General features: G+C 35.4%; 7 protein-coding genes across 7 annotated transcripts; 5 read left to right on the top strand and 2 right to left on the bottom strand.

Moving 5' to 3' along the window:
• Window positions 1–621: 621 nt before the first annotated feature.
• RO3G_12770 (uncharacterized protein) lies at window positions 622–1,608 on the top strand (the record flags this gene model as incomplete). The annotated part of the gene is made up of 4 exons (XM_067667354.1): window positions 622–695; window positions 888–911; window positions 1,103–1,499; window positions 1,561–1,608. The coding sequence occupies 4 exons, from the start codon at window positions 622–624 to the stop codon at window positions 1,606–1,608; spliced, it is 543 nt and encodes a 180-aa protein (XP_067523455.1).
• A 1,321-nt stretch (window positions 1,609–2,929) lies between these two features.
• RO3G_12769 (uncharacterized protein) lies at window positions 2,930–3,619 on the top strand (the record flags this gene model as incomplete). Its single annotated transcript, XM_067667353.1, has 4 exons — window positions 2,930–2,979; window positions 3,067–3,248; window positions 3,447–3,533; window positions 3,582–3,619. 4 exons carry the CDS (start codon window positions 2,930–2,932, stop codon window positions 3,617–3,619), a joined length of 357 nt encoding a protein of 118 aa, XP_067523454.1.
• A 3,885-nt stretch (window positions 3,620–7,504) lies between these two features.
• RO3G_12768 (uncharacterized protein) lies at window positions 7,505–12,715 on the top strand (the record flags this gene model as incomplete). The annotated part of the gene is made up of 4 exons (XM_067667352.1): window positions 7,505–7,507; window positions 7,648–7,720; window positions 7,776–8,193; window positions 8,290–12,715. 4 exons carry the CDS (start codon window positions 7,505–7,507, stop codon window positions 12,713–12,715), a joined length of 4,920 nt encoding a protein of 1,639 aa, XP_067523453.1.
• Window positions 12,716–13,772: 1,057 nt separating this feature from the next.
• Window positions 13,773–15,286, top strand: RO3G_12767 (uncharacterized protein; the record flags this gene model as incomplete). The annotated part of the gene is made up of 3 exons (XM_067667351.1): window positions 13,773–14,345; window positions 14,397–15,213; window positions 15,261–15,286. The coding sequence occupies 3 exons, from the start codon at window positions 13,773–13,775 to the stop codon at window positions 15,284–15,286; spliced, it is 1,416 nt and encodes a 471-aa protein (XP_067523452.1).
• Window positions 15,287–15,677: 391 nt separating this feature from the next.
• RO3G_12766 (uncharacterized protein) lies at window positions 15,678–17,222 on the bottom strand (the record flags this gene model as incomplete). The annotated part of the gene is made up of 2 exons (XM_067667350.1): window positions 15,678–16,595; window positions 16,650–17,222. The coding sequence occupies 2 exons, from the start codon at window positions 17,220–17,222 to the stop codon at window positions 15,678–15,680; spliced, it is 1,491 nt and encodes a 496-aa protein (XP_067523451.1).
• Window positions 17,223–19,172: 1,950 nt separating this feature from the next.
• On the bottom strand, window positions 19,173–19,499 carry RO3G_12765 (uncharacterized protein; the record flags this gene model as incomplete). The annotated part of the gene is made up of 1 exon (XM_067667349.1): window positions 19,173–19,499. The coding sequence occupies one exon, from the start codon at window positions 19,497–19,499 to the stop codon at window positions 19,173–19,175; it is 327 nt and encodes a 108-aa protein (XP_067523450.1).
• Window positions 19,500–23,298: 3,799 nt separating this feature from the next.
• RO3G_12764 (uncharacterized protein) lies at window positions 23,299–24,357 on the top strand (the record flags this gene model as incomplete). Its single annotated transcript, XM_067667348.1, has 3 exons — window positions 23,299–23,364; window positions 23,414–24,182; window positions 24,335–24,357. The coding sequence occupies 3 exons, from the start codon at window positions 23,299–23,301 to the stop codon at window positions 24,355–24,357; spliced, it is 858 nt and encodes a 285-aa protein (XP_067523449.1).
• Between the last annotated feature and the right edge of the window lie 152 nt (window positions 24,358–24,509).

The following is a 24,509-nucleotide window of genomic DNA, read 5'->3' as shown; positions in this document are numbered from 1 at the left end:
TCGGACTTTTGAATACAATTTGATTCGAAAAAGGAAATTAAGTTGCACACTTAAAATAAATTTGATCAAATACTTTTTCGCTTTCTTTTTTGTATTTCAACTTGCAGTTTTTCTATGAAGATGGTCACGGAAGCATTATGAATGAAAAGGAAAAAGAAACAACTTCTATACTTGAGGAGAAATCATTCAGACTAAAAAGCTTGACTGATCTTTGTAAATCCATCAAAAATCAAAAGCTTCACTTGAAGTGAATGAGTGTGATGTCGTCATGGAAGACCCTCAGGCCAAAAAAGAAAGGGCTACTCAGTACAAGGTTTACACTGATGAAGACAGAAGAAGATATTTTTTTTTTCCTTAATGAAAAACTAATGAAACCAAAAGACGCAGCTAAAGCTGCAAATGTTAATTACAATACAGCACGAAATTTGTGTCGTCAATTTGTCCATGAGAGAGTCTGGAAATATTAAAAGAAGAAAGATTATTAGTGCTACAAAAAGAAAAGCACCAGAGGATAGAATTTCCATTCCTAAGGGAACTACTTCTGGACACTATGTTCAATTCATCAACGATGTTATGGATATCATGAATGAGTTTCCTGAAATGTGAAGATTCCATATCATTATGGACAATGCTCACCAAAAATCCAAACACGCTCCACCTATGATGTGGCTGCATTTGAAAATGTCGTCAAAAAAGTAAGAAGACAGTTCAGTTTGTATACAAAGTTTTGTGGTATTCAGGATGAAAAAAGATTTCTAAGCAAGACAATTAAAGAAATACGAAGCATCAAGACTGGTGATGAGCAAATGCAAAAAATTTATTTGCAAATGTATGTATAACTTTTGGCGATTAGAAGAAAGAGTTTTAAATGCTGTTTTATTGTATAGTTTAGAAACAATGCTTCATGATGAGTATTTATATGATCCAAATGAGCAGAATAGCGAGAATGACTATCTCGTTAAACTGCATAGTCCTATAATGGAAAGTGAATTCTGAGGCACAGGAATTAGATTGCGGTGGTAGGTATACTCCTTCTGATTTGCTTCATCAGTGTACCACTTTTAAACAATTTTGACTAACAAAGATTCATTTTTGGTTCTAGGGGAGATACCAAACCAAAAGAATGTAAAGACAGTGGCTTCAATTGCAAGATTGATTTGAGAGTAACAACAAATGCTACCAAGCACATTGATCTGAGTGCTGCAGAGTATGCTAAAAAGCCCGGTACTTCCAAATACTACACCGATAAACTCAAGCTGGTATTGTCTGGCTTCATTCACTTGAGGAAATATATCTCAAGTAACGATACCACGGCTGAATTAAAGTCAGTGCCCTTAATACTGGTAGAAGGTCTTGAAGGTGAATCTTTTGTTTTGTTTATTGTTGACAATGATTGGCTAGCAATCCAAAAGATTGAGAACATTGATGTTCCAAATAATGTTGATTCAATCAAGAATGGTGACATTAAATCATACATCGATGGCCTCAATCTATTCAAGGTATGTGGTATACACATATATGTTTGTCAGATTATAGTATTTATTTCATATTGTTATGTAGGATTGTTGCCTGAATGTAAAAAGCAAAACATACGCAACAAAAAAATGAAAAATATCACCCAAGCCAAGAAACAACCAGACATAAGTCTGAAAAAGCCAATTTGGAAGAGCGAGTTTGTTGACGAAAGTTCAGATGATGAATAATATATTTATTTTTCTACATACATACCTTCCAGTTTTGTTAATTTGAAGAACGCAATACTTTAGGGAAATATCTTGCTTGTATGTTTGCTGAGATAGTCTAAAGTTTTTCTTCTTTCGATTCGTCTTTTTTCAGCGGTATTCATGGCTGTCTAACAGTTCCATATTTTATTTTTCTTTCGTTTTGTTTTTTGTAAGCTCTTTCAATGACCTAGATGATATGCGAACATGAATGTTGTCAAAGGCAAACGCCGAATGAAAGCGCCAACAAAAAGTAAGGTACGACCAATGCTCGCAACCGGTGAAACTTCAGGATTGGAAGGGAATTTCAGCTGAAGCAATGCATGAGCTATGGTAAAGAAGGAAAAGAACTGAGATAGTAATTACCCAGTCCAAATGCTTTGTCAAACAAACAGTTTTGTCGACAACAGGTAGGGAAGGTACTACAAAACTTCTTGTTGATTTGGATAGACTAAGTAAACAATGGAAGGAAAGACAGGCGGAAGCAATCAGTAGTGAGCGGGCCCAGTAGAAAGCTTATTATGAAATAGACGGTATCAGACATTCCGACAAGAGTGCAATAGAGGTAAATTTCAGAACTAACAACAATCATCGCCAGGAAAAGGAACCCTTGAGCAAATAAATGAGAGTATTCATTGTATGCGGAATTACTTCATGCTAAGACAAAATAATTTATCAAGGGGGATCAGCTTACAGCTTGAAAGAAAATGAAAGTATCAACAGCAGAATTGAGGGTTAGCATAATCTAGTGTGGATCCGAACCTACGTACTGCATTAGGATGAATGGGCGAATCAAAAAAGGTGCAAAAGGTTTGTATATTAAACAAATAAACATGTACAACGTAATAAACAGACAAGCTGTACAACCAAACAAAAATGACCAAGTTATGTGCTTTTGTTATGGTTACCTGTGCATGGTACTACCAGTCTTTTTAGACATGAGTACCTTTATTATCTCAACAACAGATAATATTTGCTTCTTAAGAATCGATTTCACCGGTTTGACAATCAATGTATCTCTGTATCTTAATTGCAACAGCGACTTGACAGCTATATCACGAGCAAAAAAATAAAATAAAGATCTCTTGAAGAAGGTAAAATCACAAACAAAAAGGTAGGAAAAACTAAACTAAATTGCAGATTATTCACATTAGAATATGCTCTATAGATTATCTTTGACAAAGCGGAAAAACTACTGCCTTCTAATCATGAGTGCACTTTCTTTTTCGACCGTGTCATACCAATTCTCAACCACTTTGTAGATAATAATGGTTTCATTCATTTTGAATAGTTAGTATTTGCAGTATGCTGAATACTATTAGATTGTTTATTTATCTTATCATAGCAGCGCTAAAAGCACCACCAGCCATCAAGCTCTTACCCTTTCCATCACTCTGTCCGAGAATCCTACTTCAAATTACATTGATGCCATCGGATATTTGACAACCGTGAGATTTTTGGACCACACGCGAATGATCATGGAGTCTTCAAGTGACCGTGAGGGGAACTTACATCATAGTTATCTTGGTAGTTTGAAGTTTTTGGAGTCACTTATAGCTATGCTTTCAAGACAAATGTACAAGCGCTATAATGCACGGTTCATCACTTTTTGCAATCGCAAGGCGATTGAATGCAAAGTATCAAAAGAATATGATGTTTATCATATTTTATACAGACGATTACAAGAAATGTATTGTTGAGGAACATATAAACATCAATATGTAGACTATGATCTCAAACAACTTCTGCTGTCTCCTTCTGATCCTTGTACTCCGTTATCGTCTGCTCTTTTCACAATCATGTGGCAGTTCGGTAGGTTATGCAATCCCGAAAGTGATTACACTACTAATCCCATGCTAGGTCAAGTCTGGCTTTATAAATCTCACTCTCCCTCATGAATGGCGCCCTGATTCTCTCTCTATCCTCTTCCTTCTACTGCCAAACCGTCTTAGTGTGCGTTGCGGAGAATCCATGAAGTTTACAGGGTCGCCCATTAATTATGTGCATATTACACTCTTTTACACCTTTCCGCCTTTGACGTGTGCCTGCGAGTATTTTTTTTTCTCTTTGTTCCTTTGTGTTTGAGGTTATCGCAATTAACTATCCACCGATCGTTTGTGCATTAGTCGTTATTCAATTAAAAATACAAATCTTCAACTGATTCAAGTATTACTCAAAATTGTGCAAAGAGATACACAAAATTCATTAGTTGTCAATCTGTGAAATATGACTCCTTTGGGCAAAACACTGATAATCTTGTCTCTTCGTGCTGTTTAACTTTAAGCAAAATTGCATTAACCTTGGTTAAAATTATAAAATTTCCAATAGTATTGTATCTGACGTGCTTTCTGTTCAAAATCCCTTCAGCCAAAATTAAAATGACAAGATCGCCAAAGAGCAACAAAGAGTGGACGAAAACAACACAAATAACAAGATCAACAGTGATGCTGTTCTTCAAATGGTCGCAAGAACCTCTGCAACGCCAAGTCTTACTAATAAACTGTGTTCGTATGCTGTTATCAGCAAAGCAGTAGCTCAGGTTTTAAGCGTTGATTATTAATTTAAACTTCATTTGTTAAAACTAATTACAATTTATTTTGAGGTAGTGTTATTTATGCTAATATTGTACTTCTTACAGCCAAAGTTTATAGCAAATCTACCAATATTGACTCTCATAGCGAGTCAACTAGACTCTCGGTTTCCTTTGGATCAATAAACCAAGCCACTCAAAGAGTAAGCTGTTGCACAGAATCTTGAAGTAACTTGTGACTATAAAACTGAATTGTGCTCTAAATTATTCCTTGACTATAAAAGATCTCTCGCTTGATCAAGCTTATAGCAATAAACTTTAGAATACTAGATATCTATTGATTAAGGTAAAAAAAAAAATTAAATTATTGACTATAACTGTACCAGTAAGAAAAGCATGTGGGTTATCAAAGACAAGAATATTCATTTTCTAAAGAAATCCAAAGACCTGATTGTGACAGCTTACTCTCTAAAATTGGAGAGACTGGAAAAACTGTTACGGTTGAAGATTATCAATGATGAATAAGACATTCTGGATCGTTTTTCCAAGAGAGTTTGAATAAAGAGGAACTCACGCACAATTGGTTTGATGTTCAAATGAAAATAGCTTAAAAATATTTAACCAATATAAAAACTTCAGTTTTTTCCACATTCTTAAAAGCATAAATCTGTATGTATATGTGCGCAAATCTCAAAGATTTTCTATCACGCGAATAAATAATAACAAAAGTTACTGGAACGTTTAGTCATTCATAACAAAGATTTGATGCTTTTTTCTTTATACGGGGTTTCTTACTTCTTTTCTTCTGTTATGTAAAGACGATCTGATGAAAGTTTAATGAACTATGTTCCATCTCCCTTAGTGATCATAGGTAGCTTTATGATCTCTCCTTGTCATGAGGGCGCTTAAAAGTAGATGATTACTGTTTACAACGCCAAATGCTATATTACTAAATATAGCGAATAATACAGATTTTGCAATCAAGCATCTAATTATTGTAAGCAAAAATTCCTTGACACATATAATTTGTCAATGAAAGAATAGATCTGGTGGCTCTAACAATTGCTAGTGTTTCATGTCATATATATAGAAGTTAAATGAAGGAGACATCTAAGTTTAATAAGAAAACATTCAGTAACAAGATAGCAAAGGAGTCGCAATTTATAGCCATAAATGAGAAAAATTTACAATCTTGTCCGATGTGTATAAGGATACAAATACAATAGCTATGTATAGTATTTATGTTTAGCACTTCTGCTCGTATATGGCCGTGTCTTTTTAGCTAAAAAAGTACCTCTCACAGCATTATACACCAATAAAAAATTATTTTGCATAATTTATTTCAATCATTTTTTACATATAAACATATATGCACTTGCAACCACCCATCTCTAAGGTACAAACAACAGACTCGGTTACTTTATAACATTAACATTATTTAATATCCATTCAAGTTTAATTTCTGATGTGACTTCATCAAAATTAAGCTATTTAGGCTTTTATTGTCTTGACCTATAATACGAGAATGATTTATTTATCCTAAGTCAAATTTCCCCTTATCAAAAAAAGAGACACTCTTCCTTGTCTCATATATAGTAATGATATTCGTTTTCCGACTACCAATAGCAACGCACCATGAAGCTTTGTCCTAAGGGGTGTTGTATTGCTATATATGGTCTGAAAGTTATTAATGACAAAGCGCACATGAAACATAGCTTAGAATGGTTCAAGAAACATCAAATTAGATAATAAAAGGCTGGCAACAGGTTGTGTTTTCAGATGAGACCAACATCGATAAGTGCAGCTCCGGTGGATGTAGTTTATCATCTCTGATCCTATACAGAAAAGCACTATTATATTATATTATAGAGCTTGTGTACATTTGCTGTGAAGGCTTTGATTTTTTTTTTTTTTTTTTGGTAAACTGTAGAAAAAACTACATAAAACTTTCTGCTTGTTGCATACTAACATTTTCTTGTTTCATGATGATTTTTAGAAATCACGAAAAAAAAAAAGAATTACTTGTTGTATACATATTACGCATGAAAAATAGATTCTTGACAGAAACAGTCATCAAAACACAGCCTGAATACTTGTAAAGCAAATAAAGAGAAAAGCAGGCAAGATAGGCTCAAATGTATGCTAATTTTTTTTAAAGAATGCATCAATAATTTGTAGGAAAAAAGTGTACATTATAATTTTCCAGAGCCGATGTCTAAATACGACGCATACTGAAATACGGCGTTCAAAATACCAATTTTCAAATTAGCTCAAAAGAAACTACAGCAATAACATCCTGAATCTTTATAGATAGTGCTATATGAGCCTAGTTTAGTCTGTCTTTTTTTATATAAAACCACAAAAGAAAAGAGTAATACATAAAGACAGGAAACGTAAGATATTGAAGTGAGATTCGATATGAAGCTATAACTTACATTATCAATAAAGCGCCGTTAAAATATTGAAATCTGATATAAAATAACTCAATATGAACTTGTTCCCTGGCTTCACGCTAATTGAAAATTTTCAAAACGTTAATTTATTTTCACTCCAGACGCTGTATTTCACTTTGGCGTGCGCTATTTTTTTCTGAAAAATCCGCCAATATTGTAAACTAAAAATAGGGTCCTGCTTCCTTTGCTTCTTCTTTTTTCCATTCCTTTTCTTCTTCTTTTTTCTTATTTGAATTATACCTCCACGTTCCTTAGCGACCAATTATTGGGTCAAACAGTAATCTACAGATAGAAATCACCCCCCTGAAATTCCATTCCCCCATCTGTCCTCCCTATAAACTCCTCTCTTACAAAAAATACAGATAGATCATTCAAGAAAGAATAGAAATCACAATAATAACACGCTTTTTTTTTTCTTTTGATTTTTTTCTCCTATTTTATTTGCTTTCATCATATTTTAAAAAAGATATACTTTATGCTGATTTAATGACAAACCCAGTAGCAAACAGTAATACAAATACAACTGCAGTACAAGTTGGTGGGTACAATAACATTTTTTGTGTTTCATGTCACTAAACTTTATTATAAAGCATTGCGAATACGACCTTTAACACAACAGGATAAATCTCAACCACGTTTTTCACATTCTACAGACTCAGATGTTCTTAAAACATATGAGAATACAGTAATCATTGCACCACATCAAAAATCTTTTCAATTTGACCATGTATTCGATTCTTCTAGTACACAGGAGCAAGTATTTAATACTGTGGCTTCAAATTTTGTAGATAGATTTATTGATGGTAAGAAAAAAAAATCATTTGCCCTTATTATTAATTTATCTATTTCATTCTTGTAGGTTATAATGTAACTATCTTAGCTTATGTAACTTTAGTATATGATGTTTGAATATCAAAAAAAAAGCCTAATCATAATGCTATAGGGCCAAACATCATCTGGAAAAACTTATACAATGGGAACAGCTATAGATAATCAATCAAACTCTGAACAAGAAGGTAGTTGTCATACACAATCATTGCATCTTTAAATTAAAGCCTTTTGTTCACATAGGCATCATCCCTCGTGCCATGTCAACATTATTTCAAAAGCTTTATGGAATCCAAAATGATACATTACCGAAAACAATTTTACCAAAACATTCAATATCCAATCTAACATCGACTTCATCAGGTTTAAGAGCGCCAAGAAAATCATACTCTACGAACTTAAAACTAAGGCCTGCATCTATGACAACTTCTCCTATTCGACGAGGTTCAAACCCGAAAATCACAACTACAAATGAAAAATCAACTCGTTATACAGTCCTTGTGTCATTTATTGAAATATACAACGAGGAGCTCATAGATTTACTCAACCCTGCACCACCTACTGAACGCACACCAGTTACTATTAGAGAAGATCCAAAAGGACATATTATTTGGACTGGCTTAAAAGAAGTATCGGTGTCAAGCACAGAAGATGTATTAAAGTAAGCTCAAGGTGTCCTTTTTTTTTTATTTATGCAACGCGATGCTATCTTTTTACTAACAAAACAATTTTCAATTTCTTCTTTTTGTGCATGCAGATATTTACAAATGGGAACAGAAAATAGAGCAACAGGATCAACTGATATGAACGCCAAATCATCTCGATCTCATGCCATTTTTTCAGTCAGTTTAAAGCAAGAAAAGTGGGTTAGCAGTGGCCAGAGAAGGAATTCTTCTTCAGTTGTTAAACCAATAGCAACCATCGGTCACCGACATAGTGCGCTTAATATAAAGGCATCCGTAGACCAAATGGAAAAGCAGTCAAAGGACGAAGATTCTGAAGAACATGGTGAATGGATGGTTATCAATTCTAAATTTCATTTTGTTGATCTTGCAGGCTCCGAACGATTGAAGCGAACAGCTGCAGAAGGAGACCGTCGTAAAGAAGGGATCAACATTAATGCAGGCTTACTTGCACTTGGCAACGTAATATCTGCACTATCAGACCCCTCCAAAAAGCCAACTCATATTCCATACCGCGATTCTAAACTAACTCGACTTTTACAAGATTCTCTTGGCGGCAATTCTACCACGTTGATGATTGCTTGTGTCAGTTCGGCTGAAATCAATTTAACAGAAACCATCAACACTATAAAATATGCTCACAGAGCGCGTAATATCAGGAACAAATCAGAGCGTAACGAAGCTGAAGAATGGATGACGAACGACAACGTGGACCATCTTCGACATATCATTTCAAAGCTAAAAGCTGAAGTAAAGTCACTCAAATATCATCACCGAAACACACCATCGCCATTATCTTCCTCAACATCTGGATCACCTACTCGAACCATCAACTTCACAAACCATACTCCTAACGCATTCGTTTCTCCTTCTTCTTCTACCACTGACATCGACCATCGTCCATTCACTTGTCCTTCCACATCAGCTACAACAAACATAACGGTTCCCGAGTCAGTTATATCATGTGAGTACTTTGAATCTGCTCATCAAAGTGATAATAGACTGATAGTAGCCGACCTTCGACGACAAATTGAGGAGCTTCAGAATGAAGTCACTGTCACTAGAGAGCGAAATTTACTTGTCGAGAAGGAGCTTAAAAAGAAGCAAAAATCTCTAGACACCGTAGAATTTGAGCATTTGGTTGAACCAGTCATTAAAGAATACGAGACCTCCATATCCAAGCTAGAATCACAGTTAGCGATTGCAAGAGCCGCTTTATTACACTCTGATCAGGCACTGGCTGAGCAGCAAGCTAAAATTGCAGAATACGAAACCTTACAAGCAGATGAGATCAGAGCATTGGCTGAACTCAAGGAAAAACTTGCATTAGCTCTTGAACGTGAACAGACTTCGGAAAATTATTGTTTGGAACTAGAAGCTCGCTTAGAAAAATCAATTAACAGCGGACAAAAAGACCAATTACTTTTGGCAGATTTACACGATAAAGTCACTCAGTTTATAAACTTAGACGGACATGCTGAGCAATGCATGAATGACTTGGAGATTCGCTTGTCAGTTTCAGAAAATGAAAGATCGCAGTTGAAAAAGAATCTGCTATCTGCCCAGTGTAATGCTGATCAATATTTGAATGAAAAGGACAGTATTGAACAAACATTAATTAATAAGCAGCTTGCCGTATCAATGCCAAACGCCCATGAAAAGCAGCGGATGCAACCACAAAACAATGTATGTGAGCATTTGTTAATGGATGAGAAACTGATTCAGTCTCAGGATATGGAGAAAACTAGCACGACAATAGAAGTAAGGGATCCAAACAATCGGCCACATTTACATTTCAATCATCTAAATGTAAAGAATATCGCTGAATTGATAGCATCTCTTGATGATAAGCAAGCCAAAATTGAACTTTTAGAATCAAGCTTAGAAGAAATCGAAAAATTAAAGAAAGAATTATCTGATCTACGGCAAATACATGCTAAAGAAATTGATGGAATGGAAAAGGCTTTAATTCAACTGAAAGAACAATGTTCTGAATATCGGTTGAAACTCTTTATAGAACAACAGCAAAGTGAAGTCCTGAAAGAAACTATTGAAGAATTATCCAAGTCTGCAGAATCTCATTCACTTGAAATGAAATTCGCACAGGAGGAATACGAAAGTTTGAAAGAACAACTACGCCAACAAGAGTGCAATTCACATGTTGCTTTACGCCAACGTTTAGAAGAGCTAGAAAAACTCAAGTTAGATCATCAAGCACTTCAACTTGTCGAAGAAAAGCAAGATGCTATAATTCAGGGTTTAGAATTTAAATTGGGAGAAATGGATCATTTAATAAGCTCGCTTCGTATACAGTTAGGTAAGAGTAACATGTCTGTGGAGCGTCTTCAAGCCGATAATGCAGAAAAGACAAGAATTGCTGCTGATATGCAAAATCAACTGAACGAAATGTTAAAGGATATTAGTGGTATGGGTATGGAGAAAAAGCAGCTCGAAAGAATCATGTGCTTTATGGAGGGTACTCTGCAAATACAAGAAGAAAAATCTGAAGAAACGATACAGAAATTAGAAGACATAAAGCAGCAATATAAAATACGTGAAGAAGAAATCGAAGAAAAGAGATGTACTTTAAGTTTACTATCTGCTGAAAAGGAAGCGCTATCACAGACTCTCAAACAGGTGACCCATCGTGTCTCTGAAGGAGATGAGATAACGAATAGCCTAGTCATTGAATTAGAAGAAACAAAAAATAAACTCAGTGAACAGATAAAGAAGAACAGTTTGCTTGAAGAGCGGGCAGTTCAAAGAGATGTAGAATTGCAACATATACAGGCTCTTAAGGACCGTATTCATGAATTAGAATTAGAAATTGACTCTAATAAAGCAACAGAAGCAAAAAGGAAAATAGAATTAGACCAGCTTGAGTCTAAACTGCAAAACCAGTTAGTTCAAAATGAGACTCTCATAAAGACTATTGCTGAATTAGAAGCTTCAATAAATGTGGAGCATACTTTAGCTTCTGCTCAAGATGTTTCTGGTATGGTTTCCGAACTAGAAGATAAGCTCAAAAAAGCCCAACAAGCCAAGAAAAGAGAAGATGACTTATGGAAGGCACAAATGGAACAGTTAAGAGAGGAGTTATATTTAACTCGCAAAGAGAACCAACAGAAAAACCATATTATTGACGCTTTGGAAACTTCGCTCCATGAAGCACGCCAGCAGTTTTCTAGGACTTTGGAATGCCAAGAATCAAAAGAAGGCAATAGAGATAACATTGAAAAAGCATTAGTTGGACATGAAGACGAGCCTGAAAAGCTCAAATCGAATCAGAAACATAACTATTCTAATGAGCCCATTCCTGCAAATATCCCTCAAGAAGAGCTTCTCCAAAGAATAACGCAATTACAAGAGGATAATATTCAATTAGTGAAGTTAAATGAAAGTCTTGAATTACAACTTGCTTTGCAACGCAGCCAGCTTACACTCGAAACAAAAAATTTAGAGTTAGAGTTAATGAAATTAGCCGCTGCCAATGATCGTCTTGAAAAGGAAATGGAACAAATGATACCTAGGAACAACGCAGCAGCTGAAAGCTCTACTTCTCCTAACAGAGAATCCGGACAGTTTACCTCTCCATCTCAAACTCCTCGTATAACATCCCTTTCGCCTTCTATTAGCACTAGCAGTAGTACAGGTCAATACAGGCTACAGAGGGATATTTCAATTTCAAGTATAGCCAAGACATCCAAGTCAGGTTCTCATCGCTCGGTATCAAACATTCTTGCTGATAGTATAGCGGAAGATGAAGCAAAAAGAATGTCAAGCATTTCCTCAAGGTCAGAAGTCGGCTCCCCACGCCTTTCGTCATCCCTTAGGAGCAGCCGAACCATTGTTCCTTCGGCTAGTTTGCCTCCTCTAACTGCTCCCCCGTCTAACCCTCTTCCCCCCATCCCTACACCTTTATCTCCAACGCCTGTTTTATCTCCCTCATCTCCATCGTTTGGAAGCGCCCTAATGAATGAACCTGTATCTCTATCTATTCAAGTTTGTAACTCGGCCTCAAGCCCAACATCGCTTCACCAACAGGATTCAATGGCTTTTCCTAGCTTAAATGAAGCTACAAGTACATCTGATTCATCCAACTTTACGCTAGAACAATACGAAAAGTTAGTTCGATCTTTGCAACGCAAAGCACAACTTGCAGAAAACGATATAAAAGCTCATCAAGAAGTGATTACTAAGCTTGAAACACAATTGACACGATCGGAATCGTCTATCAAAGAAGCTAAAAAGCAACTTGACACAGTGAACCGTGAAAAGCAAGCTTGTGATGTTGAAATCCAAAATTTACGTGAACAAATAACGCAAATCCAATCAGAACAGAAAATATTTTCAGGAGAATCTCTAGAAGATCGCAAGCAGTTGGAAAAAGAGCTGGAAGATGAGAAAAAGAAAAAAGAAGCAGCAGAGAAGGCAAGGAAAATACTCGAAAATCGTATGCATGCTTTAATGAACAGGAAGAGCAAGTTTATGTGTTTCTAGATATTCGCAAGCCTTCCTGTTTAATTTTTTTTTATTTCAAATACCTTTGTACAGATAACTTCATTACTACATCTCTAATTTATAATGTTTATACCAAAACTGTATTCTCAATTAAAAAAGCAATGTTATACTTTTGATAGCATATTACATCTCTTTATCAACCAAGAGAATTTATAAGCATTTCAAATCAACGTATGACTTGCGATATCTTGTTACATACCCTATTTTATTAACAATGTAAAAATGTACTTTTTAACTAAAGTATGTTTCCCATTTCTTTTATTTTTCATTTCATGATTATATCTGAAGAAAACTAGGTGTTTTGTCGATGCAACGCCTTAAAAAAGAGATTGAATATCTCAAAATAAACTACAAGTCGTTTTCTTTTTTTGCCCATTTAGTATTGAAATAAACCTTATATTTCTAATACCAAATAACAGACTTTTTCTCACTTTTTATGCTACCATTGTTAATGATATTTTACTATCAAATACTGCACACGAGAGTAAATGCCCTTAACGTATCCAGATTCTAATTCTGGGTACTTTGTCATAAAGTCGATTGCGATTTTATAAAATTAAGATGCAGATACAAACACAATTTTTTTTTAAAAATAAAGGAATACTAATAGAACGAACGGTAAAGCAGTTCATGGAGACTCCCAAGCTTCACTTATGTCGGTTTTTAGCAATGAGGCTTATAAAATCATCACAATTAATCTGAAGTGAAAATCTAAATGCTAATTTGCCACCAAACTCATTTATCTTAACAAAAAGAAACGATACTCCTTTCTCTAAAGAATGTCCAGTTATTTTATACGAAATGCATTCGTTTGTGCTCAGCTTGATGGAAAATTGTATTACTCTGGTGGTTGTACTACATTTATTGTCTTGTATCTTTTTACCATCTATTTATTCCCATTTAACGTTAAATAACGAGATTTAAATTACTAAAAAAGGTCATTTGCGCTTTTGACAAGGTTGTGTAACACGATGTACCTTATAAAACTGAGAACCCAGGAAAACCAAAAAAATACATCCTTTTCCTTTTCTTACAAATGTTTATCTCTAAATCCATTATACTTTTTTCGATCGCTGCACAAGCTTATGCTGCCACAAGTACAAGTAATGGATATTTACCACAAGTATCTCCTGTCTTTCCTTCTAGTATTCCAACTCCATCAGGTGTTGTCACCTCTTATAACGATGGACCTTACGAAATTGTTTCTGAGTTGGACACAGCAGCATTGACTGGATTCCCTACAGTTTGGAAAATCCCCTCTACTACAAGTTCTGAAGTCAAGGCTGTTTATAATTCAATTGATTGGTCTAAAGTTCCTAAAGCTCCAGTAAGAAAGATCAAGTCTGACGGGTCATTTAGTCCCAGCACAGATGGCAGCGATGATCCATATTGTTATTGGTCTGATACCAACTGTGTAAAGCCCAAGGTTTCTTACTTGCCTCCTGATCTGTATGAATGTCCCACAAAAGGTTACTGGGGATTGACTTACGATGACGGCCCATTCAATAAGGTTTCTACTGATGAGGACTATGCTTCTGCAGAAAACCGCTATGCCGAACCAGCTCTTTATAATTACCTTGGCAAGAACCAACTTCACGCCTCTCTATTTGTAAGCTCATTTATATTTTAAAAGGATTTTTCTCAACTTTTTTTTAAATAGTACATTGGATCTAATGTTGCAACTTATCCTGCAGCTGCTAGACTCGCTTTGAATAACGGAAACACGCTTTGTGTTCATACTTGGTCTCACAATCCCATGACAACATTGACAAATGCTGAAATTGTTGCCGAGCTCTATTGGAGCATCAAGGCCATCAAGACGGCCACAGGTGTCACACCCAAATGCTGGCGTCCTCCTCAAGGTGATGTCGATGACCGTGTTCGTTCGATCGCATGGCAAATGGGCTTAAGAAATGTTCTTTGGAACGAAGATACAGATGATTGGGACATGCCTGATCCTATGAACGGTGGAAGCCTTCCATCTAAAACTGTTGACAAGTATTTTCAAACTTGGATCAATGCTCAAAAGGCTGGCAAGCTCAAGACAGGTATTCTTGTACTTGAGCATGAACTTAACCGTATGACTGTCAACATGACGATGCATTGGCTGCCTGTTATACAAAAGACTTTCAAAGTTGTATCTGCCTTGAGCTGCAATGGAATTACTCAACCTTATTGGGAAACTGACTTTGTTTATCCTGTGGTAGATGGTACTGCTACTACCACTACTAAATCCACAACAACCAAAACCTCTACCACTACTACCACTACTACTGCTACTGAAAGTCCCACTTGTATCTCTGGCTCTTATGGTTTAGGAAATGGAGATGGCTACAAGGGATATTGCTGCAAGGACCAATCTGATTGTTTAGATGATTGCATCAAAGGTCAATGCAATGGTTCTGTTAACACAAAGACCACTACCAAAACCAGCACGAAAAAAACCAGCACAAAAAAAACCAGCACGAAAAAGATGGGTACAAAATCTGCTACTAAATCTACTAAGACCATAAAGGTCACCAAGACTACTACTCCTTCTGTTGCTGCTAGCTGCAAGGCAGGATATAAAGGAAAGAAGAATGGCTCAGGTAAAACTGGTGTCTGTTGTTCTACCAGTGATGACTGCGTCGAGACCTGCCGAAAAGGTGTCTGTGGTCTTTAAGTAAATTGGAGCCTTAATTATAAAACATACCAAGGCCGATTTAAAGCTACATAATTAAACAATATAATATAACTCAAATATCTCATCATGGATCTTAATTGCTCTTTATTTTATAATAAAAATGTCAATAGGATGCTTTTCCTATATTAGAAAATACGCGCATTGAAATACTTCAAAAACTAAACTCTTATGTTCAAAAAATTGATTCTATTTATTAAAGGCCTGTTCGTCTTTAGAAATGTCAAGTTGAATCATGGGTTGTTTTGCAATGGTACAAAATTAAATACCACACTTACCCTGTCTACAAGTTTCAAGACAGTCATCGCTAGAAGAACAACAGTATCCATCCTTACCATCGCCTCTCTTTTTGCCTCGAGAGCCAGGAGTACAAGAGGAAGTATCAGTTGGGGAGCTGTTTTTCTTTGTAGTAGTTGTCTTTGCAGGAGTGTTTTTGGTAGTGGTCTTTGTGTTAACAGAACCATTGCATTGACCTTTGATGCAATCATCTAAACAATCAGATTGGTCCTTGCAGCAATATCCCTTGTAGCCATCTCCATTTCCTAAACCATAAGAGCCAGCAGTGCATGAAGAATGAGAGGTAGGAGTAGGGGCACTGGAAGCTGTAGTTGAAGAAGGGACAGATCCAGATTTTTCTGCTGGGTAGACAAAGTTAGTCTCCCAGTAAGGCTGAGTAATCCCATTACAGCTCAAGGCAGGGATGACATTAAAGGTCTTTTCGAGGACAGGTAGCCAATGCATTGTCATGTTGACCGTCATGCGGTTAAGCTCATGCTCAAGGACAACAAGACCTGTCTTGAACTTTCCAGCCTTTTGAGAATTGATCCACTTTTGGAAGTATCCATCGACCGTCTTGGATGAGAGCGTTCCACCATTGCCGTTATCAGGTATATTCCAATCATTTGAGTCTTGATTCCAAAGAATAGTCCTTAAGCCCATTTGCCATGCGATCGAACGAACACGGTCATCGACATCACCTTGAGGAGGACGCCAGCATTTGGGTGTGACACCTGTGGCCTCTTTGATAGCTTTAAGAGTCCAGTACAATTCGGCGACAACCTTGATGTTACTTTGTGTGGTCATTACTGGATGAGACCAAGTGTGGACACAGAGTTGATGACCATTGTTCAAAGCACGCTTGGCTGCGGCAGGGTAAGTAACAACGTTAGAACCAATGTACTATAGGAAATAGGTTAGTTTAAAACAAATTGAAAAAGCAACTGTGAAACTTACGAAAAGGTTAGCATGAAGGTTACGCTTGGCCAAAAAGTTATAAAGCACAGGTTCCGCGTAAGGATTTTCTTTTGAAGCACCTGCTTCGTCGGCATCAATTTTGTTGAATGGTCCATCATCATAGGTAAGCCCCCAGTCACCTTTCTTTGGACACTCATAAATATCGGGAGGCAAATAAGAAACCTTTGGCTTAACACACAGAGTATCCGACCACCAGCAGTAAGGATCACTGGGACCGTCAGTATTAGATACCCATTCACCATTGGAATTTTGTTTCCTTACTGGTGCTTTAGGAACTTTGGACCAGTTGATCTTTTTGTAAGCAGCCTGAATTTCAGGATGAGTCGTATCAGGAGATGACCAAGGCTCGGGATATCCCTTTAATTGGGCAGTAGATAAAGAGGAGCTAGTATCATATGGGCCTGAACTGTAGGAAGAGACAACACCTGTTGCTGCTTTCATTTTGGGAAAAGTAGGAGAGACTTGAGCAAGGTAGTTGTCTTTTGTATTAGTTGCAGCGTAAACCTGAATCGCACCAGAGATAAGTACGATTAATGAGTTGGTGATGAGCATGAAGAGGAGAGTGTTGTTGAATTGAACAAGTAAAGATTGAATCAACAAACTTGAACAAACGTCTTATATATCCATTCTTAAGTTACACCAGCTAGCTTTCAATGTTATTTATAAAAATATAATATTCCGTGTTTGGTTTAATTTTTACAGAATAGGAACATGTATTGTCTCACTATCGCGTAATGCCATGTAGCGTTTGTAAATTAATTTAGTTGTTTTAAGAAAAATGGTTTTATTGTAGCAAGTAACTTGAAATACTTTCCATTGGCTGCTACAATGTTTTGTTGTTTTCCGCATTTCTCTTGTGCAAAAGTTGGCAGTATAAGGAGGAAGGAGAATATAAGACATTGATTCAATGTTTAGGATGATCAAACGTGGTTAACATGCCTATATTTTCTGTTTTTGTATTTTTGTGTATATTTGCTGTTAAAGTTACCTGATCATTTTATTTATATTTTAATATGTTTAAACACAAAATAATTTGAGTTATCTAAAAAGATACTCTTAGAAAGAACTAAATCTATTGTTTTAAAGTGATATCTTATAAGAATGGTAAAAGTATCAGTTTATCAAAGCTCATCATTTTCTTAAAAAGGAATACTCGCCTGTGCTTATTTATTTTATGAAGACAGTAAATTTTACCATTTAAAATAAAATATTAATAGGCATGTTGCACAGTATTCAAAGTCTAGAAGAACTCTGTTTTTTTTTTTTTTTTTTTTTTTTTTTTTTTTTTTTTTTTTTTTTTTTTTTTTTTTTTTTTTTTTTTTTTTTGGCCCCCAAAAAACCCCCAAAAAAAAAAATCCCTCCCCACCCCTTTTCCCCTTTTTTTTAACCCCCCCCTTTTTAAAAAAAAAATTTTTTTGGGGAAAAAAAAAAGCCCCAACCTTTTGGTTTTAAAAAATGGGGGAATTTACCCCAACCCAAACTTTGAGGGGACCCACCCCCCCAAAAAGGTTTTTTTGGGGAAACCCCCTTTTTTTTTTTAAAAATTTTCCTTTTCCCCGGGGAATTAAAAAAAAAAAAAAAAAATTTTTTTTTTTCCCCTTTTAAAAAAAAAAAGCCAAAAGGGGCCGTTTTCCCCCCCCCCAGGGTCCCAAAAGCTTAAAACCCATTTTTTTTTGGGATTTAAACCACCATGACGACGTTCTCTTACCATGTAAGTGATTTAGCCTTAGATTTTCTTTTACTATAGCGTTGCAGGACATTAATAATCTATGCATAATTGAGACTAAAGCTGTATTTTGTTATAAACCAAAGCATTTAATATAATGCTAATCTGTTGAGTGTTCCCTATTTGATTGTCTCAGCAAACAAGAAGTTCAGCAAGGAGTCTATCTAAGAATTTCTTGGCTTACTGTCAGAAATGAGTTGAAAATTTTTACGCAACGAAGAACACCAGACAAAGCAATCATTATTACAAACGCCTTGGACAACCTGAGAGCCAACAAAGATGATTGCAATTGATATATAGCGGTTATTCATGGTGAATATTACGATGAAGATACGGAAATGACGACGCATTATAATGTGACCAGCGCATTTCACCAATATGCCAGTACTCTACAGGGTCATCACAGAGAGCTAGATGAACCACTGGACATCTTGGTGCCGTCAACAACAACCCTCTTGTGACCTATTGCATTATGATACTAAAAACTTAACAAGGTTTCTACAGGATAACCAGTATTATAGCAGTACTCACCTAAATACCTTGCGCTCATCAATCGCTTCTGTATTTTCAATCATTTACAGTCAAAAACAGCCCATCGCCGACCAACTATCGCTCAAAGATTTTTTCACAGCAAAGCGAAATTCTGAGGTGAAAATTCCTAGTGAACAGCAATTAGGAACATGGGATGTCAACATTCTTGTGGAGTATATCAAGAAGGAATTATTTCCAACATCAGATTATCTCTAGTTCAATTACAACTAAAAACAATCTTACTCCTATGCATCGCAACCATGTGAAGACCAAAATTGGATATTGGTAGGTTGCAATATCATGATGTTATCTTGGAATAAGATGAGATGACCACAAGCATTCGTATCCATGCAAGAATTCCAAAAGCAGGTCAGATAAAATCGGTTACGTTGGGAACGGTTGAGGATGAAAACGTATGCCCTGTTCGAACAGCCCATCAAGTTATGCTGAAGACAGCCACAATCAGACAAATCTTCCCTAAAGATCACACATTCTTTTTGACATATCTTGACTACAAAGCAACCAACTTCAATTCGACCAACAACCGTTGCAAATTGGATTAAAGCAGCCATGGATAAGGCAGGGACTGATACCAATAAACTACCAATCCCATTCTATACGAGCAGCCTCATGTACCCAAGCTGTGGAATTAGGTCACTCCATCAAAGATGTCAAGAAGCGTGCCAACTGGAGCTTAAACTCTAATACTTTTGAGAAATACGATTACAAGCCATCCTCTAGTATAGCCATTAGTACTTTAATTTTTTCTTGTCCTGAAAAGCGTATGATATCGGAAGTCGAAATGGAGTCAACTGGAACTCGTTTAGGTACGACAACAAACACCAAAGTTGACGAAAAGAAGACTAAAGATGTGATACATACCCGAGCCTGGTACTGTTTTTTTGGGTAAACAACTTTTATTATTCTTATGTTATCATTATCCCTCCCTGAAAAATTGAATAGGTTAACTTGGCTTGAAAAAAGATGAGAAAGAAAGGGAAAGCAAGTTTATGATTACAAAAAAGGATAATAAAGCATGGCTCAGAGAGCATGTATCACATCTTCAGTCTTTGTTTCGTCAACATTGGTATTTTATTTTTCAAAAATTCCATTTTCAAACGCAAAACGCTATAAGGAGAGGTGCATTATCTTTTTATCTTGAAATAGGACTGTTATTCCGATATTTAGAAGCATAGAAATGATGCCCAAAATAAGCCTAGATTCTAAAAGTCGAAAATTATATTTTTTGTGATGTAAGCTATTTAAATAGCTTTTTATAACAAGTCGTTTATTAACTACTCTTTTCTTTCGTTACAAAACACCTTATGGCAATGTTTCATATAGTTATTCTTACAATGTGTACTAAATATTATCATAAAGTGGATGATTTTTCAGAATTATAATTATAGAAATCTGTCAATATAATGATCAAAAACAAACTATATTTTTGTGAAACGTATCGATTGCATCTTAAAGGAGGAATTTGGGAAATACGTTATTGTTTACAAGTATTAAAGAAGACTTTCCTTCTGAAGGGGTACATTCATGCATCAAACTCCTCTACAATCGAATACTGAAGCTCTACTCCTAAAAGTATAATTGAACAAAGAGAAAACCGTGTTTGAAATTTTTAATAAATGTAGCCGAGCGACAGGAAGCGGGAGGTGGACTGGATTCAATCGCTGCTGAATTTTTTTTTTTTTTTTGAAGAGCAGAAACCGTTAAGCATAAATGTTTAAACATACATTATTTATATTCAAATAGAAGAAATTGGAAGTTTAAAAACGATTAAAAGCTCTATTGTTGTATTCGTGTTTTAAACAAATTCCGAGAGCATGAAGGGTATTTATATATTTTTTTATTTGAGCAACAGTAATTAGTGTAATAAGAAAACATGAATAAAACTTAAAAGAAACTTTGTCAGTTTGATGGATGTAAAACATATTCAAGCTATTTTTGGTTGATTTGATACTTCTTTGGAAAGCACTCATTTTTCAGCTAAATGCCGTGACTCTGTGCGCTCTCTTTACTATTCTATCCAAGTACCGCTTCTTTTCTAGTGGCCGACCGCGATCACAAATTGTAACTTGCCAATATGTTTATTTGAATTTTAATTTGTAGTCAGAGTCATATAAAGAAAATGTTTCATATGGGTTTATTTGAGTATTCTATTGCTTAAGCTTTCTCTATTTAAAGTTAAAGAAAACTTTTTTTTGAAAGAATTAACAAAAATAATCGCATTATTTGTAGACTTAGTAAATGCACGATGGTGCATCTAATTTGTATTCCCGCTAAACAATTGATCTCTTTGAGAGAAATAGAAAGAATATGGCTCAGAAAAGATCGCTTATACTAAAAAAAAAAAAAAAAAAAATGCAATTGAGCGATATATTAAATGTACTACATTCAAATTTACTGGGAAAGAAAAGAAAAAAAAACAAAGAGTCAAGAACAATCTAAACAAATGTACCATCATCAACTAATATTTGTCGGGAGAAAGAAAAATGTGCACCAATTTTTATTTATACACACAAATTTATGTGTTACTTTAAAAGATCTTCGTTTCAACCCATTGGCATATACACGTTCTAACTTATATTTTCATTAGTATAGTAATGATTATCTAAGCATGCTATGATACTCTCAAAGGAGAACAATAAAAGCGCGTCTTTTTATTTTATTCATGCAATTTTCTCTTTGAACGCTTCTTCTCAAATGAGTTTCATGCTTATTGTAACCTACAATATTGTAATTATTTCTTGCAAAATTAACCTTTTGGGAATATTTCATTTAACTTTATACTGCCATGTGCTAGTTTAGAGAGAATTAGTTGATGGCTGAACTTAATATGAGTTTACCTAATTGGGGTCTCCAGCTAATTTTTATTAAAATAAAGATCCAAGATTTTAGATCTTCAAGTTCTATTTTAGTATCAGAGTACTTTATACGCCCAGCTTCTCATTCTTTCATTTTACTACTCCCAGCATACTTACAAGGGTTATAAATAAATTTCTGATTCGATCCTTCCCAATAAAAACAAACGGAGATTGTGATAAATTTTAGTTAATCCGACACCCAAAAATTTATTACCTTTTATGAAGTCTGAGTTTTGTAAAGAAACTGGAAGACGAGACCCAAAGCATACAATAATGAGACTTGTGTTATTCGACTAAAGAATAAAAATAAAATAGGCATCTTATTTGCTTCATACAAAGCATATAAATAGAGAATGATTAATTAAGGTTAAATAATGGAGAAAAAGAAAATATAAAAAAGAATGCCTTTTTGTGTAAAGAAAATCATATCATTTTTTCAAATATTTTACACAAAGCTCGCAATTATTTTCTGGAATTCAAGAACTGGTCAATATGAATATTAAAAAAGATATTAACGTAACCAAAAGATGTTTTAGATAAATAATACAAAAGACAATCATGATTTTGCTTAAATCAGTTTGCATATAAAGCATTGACTATTTAGTGCTTGGGATTGTGGTTGGGAAAAAAGTGTGTTAATTAGGAAAACAGGCGTACAAAGAGATAACGAAGAAACCTAGAATTGTATACAAAAATAAATTTCATTTCTCCACGTTCTGTCTATGTTACTTTTTTTTTGTTTGTGTAGAGAAAGAGACGCGAAGGTGCTGTGACTGAGAAGTTAATGCTGTCCCTTCATTTTAGTATAGCTTTCATATGCAAACACATTTCATTTCTTTTGATGTATAGACCCAGAGGGGAGCGAAGCACGAGGTGTACAACACTCCATGTGCCTCAAAATTGGAGTTCAACAATTGCTTATAATAATGCAGAAAAATACTTGATCTATGCAAAAAAACAGGATGTAAAGATGCCAAATAGTTTGTGTAAGAATACCTTGTATTAAATGAATAGTATTTGAATCTATAGTCTGGATGATCTGTGATCTTTTCATGACTGCTGTGATATGGGCTATTCAGTCGGAGAGAGCACTAAAGAAATGAAGGTGTGACAAAATTTACAAGTGGCACGTTCTTTTTTCTTTACGCATTATTTTGGTCTTTTTAGTTTAAATAAAGTTCGAGTGCTATTTTCCCTCGCTTCTCCCCTTATTTTAGAGTATCGGGCCAACCATGTTGTACTACTTTCTCCTTTTAGTTATCTTCTAATTTCTTATATAAATTGTGCGTCCTTTTTCTCAGTTATTCGTCTTTTTCCTTAATTCTTTTTTACTTGTTATCTTTTATATATGATGAACTACTCTAAAGTAATGAAGCCTTATCAAAAAGAATCAAATTATTCCATATATAGACCGGCTTATCATCGTATTCCATCCACTGGTAATCCTCAAAAAGAAGCAACCCTTGAAATGACATCCCCTATTGTCGTACCTTCGATGTCCAATACATTGGTTTACGACCCATCTTATGCTTACTATATGTATTACAAGCAACAGCTTTCTGTAAGTTCATAAGCCATTTTAAATTTATTTTTTATTAATATATCTCTAGTATCAGCCTACAATGCACCATGTACCCATTCATCGTACATTAGAAAACGCTACTATTACTTATGATACAACCATTGAACATCAACAAAAAGATCTAGTCAAGGATGTCTTCTTTTCACCTGCAATGAATGATAGAGAAATGTCTCCTGCTCCTTCTTCTGCTGCATCCACTCAAAGCGATGATGATGATTGTTCGCTAAGCCCTAGTGAACTTTTGCCATTAGAAGAAGAAAGCAGTTTGTTTGACTTTGGCCTTGAGCTTCTTGATAAGAAGCCTGCAAAGGAACCTTCAACCATGGACTATGTATTCTCTAATAAAAGAAGGTGGTCTGATTCTGTTTTAGAACAAAACAAAAAGCAAAAGATTCAAGAATTAAATACCCCTCCTGTATCCCCTTCCTTGGAATACAGTGGATACTTTGATGCTTCCAATGAAGAAGAATCTGAATCAGATGATGAAGACAATGAATCAATCGGTCGTCATGGTAATACAGAGTTTCAACCATTCGAGCCAGAGGAAGACGATAACTCTTCTATTGGTTCATGGGAGGAATCCGAATTCAAGCCCTATTCAAAGAAACAGCAGCAAAATAAGCAGCAAAAGATGGAGCAAAAAATGATTGAAGAAAACGAATACAAAGACTTTCCCAAAACCGAGCCCCGTCCAACCGCCCAACCCACTATTTATCAAAAATTAACCAAGGCCAATGTTGATTGGTGTAGGTATTGTGGTACAACTGAAGGTGTCAATTGGAGACCTGGACCATGGGGTAAAAGAACATTGTGCAATAAGCATGGATGCGACTATAAAGGATATGGGTTTGCTTGCAAATTGCCAAGACTTGATTTAACTGGGTTCACAAGAGAATCAATCGATGAAAGAGATAGACCTGTACTTCAACTTTACTGCTCCGCTTGTCAGCGCAAAGACTCATGGGAAGGTAATGTGTTGGTACGCTGCGAGGGATGTCCCAAGGCTTATCATCAAAAGTGTTGCCCCCAAGAATTATCGGATGAATTTGTTGCATCGAATGAGTCCTGGTTTTGTGATGAATCTTGCTGTGAAAATAGTCGACGCAAGAGAATCATTGTCGAGT

This window comes from Rhizopus delemar, genomic scaffold (assembly GCF_000149305.1).
Source record: "Rhizopus delemar RA 99-880 supercont3.11 genomic scaffold, whole genome shotgun sequence".
Lineage (NCBI taxonomy): Eukaryota > Fungi > Mucoromycota > Mucoromycetes > Mucorales > Rhizopodaceae > Rhizopus > Rhizopus delemar.
The sequence above is the reverse complement of the archived record's forward strand: the minus strand, read 5'-3'. Positions and strand labels throughout refer to the sequence as shown.